Source organism: Hipposideros armiger, unplaced genomic scaffold, assembly GCF_001890085.2.
Source record: "Hipposideros armiger isolate ML-2016 unplaced genomic scaffold, ASM189008v1 scaffold_310, whole genome shotgun sequence".
Taxonomy (NCBI): domain Eukaryota; kingdom Metazoa; phylum Chordata; class Mammalia; order Chiroptera; family Hipposideridae; genus Hipposideros; species Hipposideros armiger.
The window spans coordinates 1,237,545-1,241,691 of record NW_017731660.1 but is presented as its reverse complement, the minus strand read 5'-3'; the positions used below and the strand labels follow the sequence as shown (position 1 = coordinate 1,241,691).

General features: G+C 39.4%; 1 protein-coding gene across 2 annotated transcripts in view; it reads left to right on the top strand.

Annotated features, from left to right (window-relative positions):
- TMEM131 (transmembrane protein 131) overlaps positions 1–4,147 on the top strand; it is a 206,234-nt gene that overhangs the window by 115,577 nt on the left and 86,510 nt on the right. For both annotated transcript variants that reach the window (XM_019660042.1, XM_019660041.1), the window contains exon 8: positions 2,764–2,844. In XM_019660042.1, the coding sequence (XP_019515587.1) occupies positions 2,764–2,844 (81 nt within the window). The remainder of the gene's footprint in view (positions 1–2,763; positions 2,845–4,147) is intronic.

The window sequence follows — 4,147 nt, the reverse complement described above, 5'->3', positions numbered from 1 at the left end:
ATGGTTCAAAGGTTCCGTATCTGCTCTGTCCAGTACAGTAGCCACTAGTCACACGTGGCTGTTGAGCACTTGAATTTGTGGCTGGGGTGGCTGAGGAACTGGGCATTTCATTTTATTCCATTTCAATTAATTGGAACTTAAATGAGCACATATGGCTGGTAACCGTTGCGTTAGCACAGCTCCAGTCCCTCGGCTTCCTCACAGACCTCACTCACGTGACCTTGCGTGTGTCACATCAGACCTTCCTGTGTGTGCGCATGCATATAGGTAGGCACACAGAAGCAAACATTCTTTGTGGGAATTTTTAACACCAGTTCTGTATATATTGTTGGGTTCCTTTTTTCCTAAACTTTATTAATTTCAGATAAATAGCACTGGACTAAAAATCAGGAATGTGTCATGTACCTAGTTTTAATGTAATCTTTCCTTTGATTTTATAATTTAGCGTCTTTCTGTCCCTATTTTTTATTTTCCTCAGTAGTCTACCTTTCAGTCTTCTGTTTCCAAACATTGTTATGCTTGTTTCCTTAATACCTTGGAAGGTTAAATGAAATAATGTATGATGTTTTCTGGTTTTTCAGTTACCCCATCAGTTAAGGTGCTATTACTATTAATACCACGGGTACTTAGGGCAACACTGTAAGAAATTGGAAGGCAAGTAATAATACTGAGAGAATCTTAGCTTATTCATCTCCACCCAGTACTTGTCTTACACCACACACATGGAAAACCTTTAAGCGTATACTAAAATATTGCTGTTTTTCCTGCTTTGTCCTTTTATGTACACCTGGGGGACTTTTGTGATGAAACAAGTGAAGGTTTCCGCCCATTCTATTACTTCACCCCCAAATTTGTATTTAATTAAATACATTATTTATTATTAAGAGATAGTCACCTGCATTTAAAGGAAAGTCTCCAGCCATAATGACCCATTCAGCTCCTAGGTCTGTACCTAAGAGAAAGGAAAGCAGATGTCCACACAAGACTTACATGATGCCATGTTCACAGCAGCTTCATCTGTAATGACCAAAACCTGAGAGTGGCCCACATGGCTGTCATTAGGCGAATAGGTTAAAAGCTGTAGCACAGCCATTAAATCAAAAAGAAATCAACTATTAATACATACAACAACTTGATGGATCTCAAAGTAATTACACTGAATAAAAGTGGCCAGACACAAGAGTACAGACTGCAGTTTCATTTCTATACAACTCTAGAAAATGCAGATGAACCTGGAGTGGCCTAGAGCAGCTCAGTAGTTACCTGGGATGGGAGGGGCAGAGAGGAACAGGTGGATTGCACAGGGCGTGAGGAAACGGGGGCAGGGGGCAAGTAACAAGTATGTTTCCATCTTAATCACAGTGGTAGCTTTATGCCTTTATACACAGGTCAGAATTCATCAAGTTATACACCTTATGTTACATCAGCTACCCTCAGTAAAGCTGTTAAAACACTAGTGTAGGTATAGGCCACAGCGGTGTTGACGGTGGCTATGATTTTGCTACCAGGAGGAAACAGATGTCTTCAGACTGCATTAAAATGGTTGAGTATGTCCCAGAGTAACGTCTCTTCACTGTTTCTCAATTACAGTAGTTAGAGCTGCTGCTAGATCTTGTTATAAATGTGTAAGTAAAGAACACTTGTATTGTTATAAGAAATACAAAATTTGTATTTCTAAAATTTGATAATTTCCATAAAATAATAGATGTTTCCTGTGGATGGATTTTCTAAAATTCAGTCTCTGAGACAACTACACTGTTTCTAAGTTTAATATTTCAAAGTTGCCTTGTTTTCATTAGAAATACCACCATTGCTTACACATATAGGCCAGTGACTGGTGATATCACATGATATCATGCTACATTTATATCTGTAAATGTGTTTAAAGTTTTCGTGTTAAAGAATTAGGGTGTCACCTGTGCTTCTGACCCAAGGGCTATAAATCTTAGGTTCCCATGATGCCCTCCTTGGGTTTGATTAATTTGATAGAACAGCTCATGGAACTCAGGAAAACATTTATTTACATTTACCAGTCAAAGGATATCATAAAGGATACAGATAAACAGCCAGATGAAGAGATACATAGTGCGAGGTCAAGAGGGTCCTAAGCGTCTGTCCCTGTAGAGCTGAGGTGCATCAACCTCCCCTTATGTGGATGTGTTCACCCACTTGGAAGCTCTCTGGACCCCATACAGTTGAGATTTTTTTGGAGGCTTCCTCGGATAGGCATGATCAATTATTAATTCTATCTTCAACCCCTCTTCCCTCTCTGGAGGGAGAGAGAAGGGGCTGAAAATTCCAAGCTCCTAATCAGGGTTTGGTCTTTCATGTGACCAAGGAGCTCTCCAGGAGACATCTAGAAGCCCACCCAGAGTCACCCCTTTTGAATAAAAGATTTTCCTAGTACTCTTATCACTGTGCTGTACACCTGAAGCTGAATCATATTGAACGTTGACTATAATTTTATTTATTTTTATATATATATGGTCACCGGATGTGGAGTACAGCATAGGGAATAGAGTCAATGGAATTGTAACAGCTATGTATGATGCCAGAGGGGTAGTAGATTGGGGAAGGGGGGTTATCATTTTGTGAGGGGTGTAAACGTCTATTACATTGTCTTGTACACCTGTAACTAATTAAAAAAAATTTTTTAAGGAAAAAAAAAAGAATTAGGGTGTCAGATTTATTTCTGAATAACAGAAATCATGTGCATTGAGAATATGGTTTTGAACTTAACCATCAGGTGCTCTTTTGTCACAGGTTGTAGAAATGTACTCTAGTGGAGGTGATCTTCACCTAGAACTTCCAACAGGTCAACAAGGAGGCACCAGAAAACTGTGGGTGAGTCTAACACGTTTCTCTCACATGTGGTCACACCAGAAAATGCTTAACTCCTTATTACCTGAAGAAATATAGCTGACTTTTCCTTAATTATTGTTTTAATATTAAATTTACATACAGTATATTTGAAAATTGGATGAGAGAGTAAGAGAAAAGTTTAAGTAGTAATTTCTAAAACGATCAGTGAACAAAATTGGTGGGAGCTAATTTAACCCACTTGTGAGGAAAGGAAGAGATTTCAACTATTCTTTCTCAAATTTATATTGGTCAAGTTGTCTCTGAATCTAATCATTTATAATATGCTTTACAATAAGATTTTTTTTAAAACTGCTAACCTGTGGGAAGGATCCATTCTATTTTTGAAGGTAGAGAATTGAGCATTCAGACTTATTCTTGGTAGAGGAGATGCCATTTGCAGAGGGAACATAGTCGAGTCCTTGCAATGACTTAGAAATGTTTAAAATTCTTAGATCTACATCATCCTTTAATATTGTTGAATATTTAATAATAGCTTGTGTCAGTGCATAGAGAGCTGCTTTTTCTTGGAGAACGCTAGTAAATATTAACCAACTTAGTGAATATGTAGCAACTACCTTCTTTGTAAGGGTTCCTTCCATAGGAGAGGTGGTTTTGGTGTGTGTGCTTACTGTTGTCTGACATGCTTTAATCGGAGGAGAAAGACCCAGTCAATGTGGGTGTTGTACCAAGGTCACTCACTGCTGCCCAGCCATTACTGGAGACACACAGACTGAGCCACAACGAGTACGTCTGACGATCAGCATTTCTTCATGAATTACTCTCTTAAAACACACACACATAGCCTCTTGAGTCTGTCTTCTGACCAGTCAACCATGGAAAGGATGTGGAGGGGACATTTTTAGGATGTTGATTTCAACATTCAAAAACAAATTTGTCAGTGACTAGCTAACTACTACAATACGGAAACACACTAGCTTGTAGAAATATGTAATGACAGTTCATTGATATCCTTTCACAAATGTTTTACCATGAAATTATTGGGTTGTCGGAAAAGTCATGACGTATTTTGTGTATGTTTTTCAAACGTCATTTATTTATATAAAAAACAAAGATCAGGGCCGGCTGAGTGGCGTGTTGGTTAAGAGCTGGCTTGGGACAACAGCGCTGAGCAGCAGAGCCCCGGTTTGGATCCCACATGAGCGCCAGTGACACTGCCCTCTACAGCTAAGTTGGTGAGCAGCAACTCGACCTGGAGCTGGGCTGCCATGAGTCGCCAGTGACAGCATAGGCTGCAGCCCCTGCTGCAGTGGGCTGCCATAAGCTA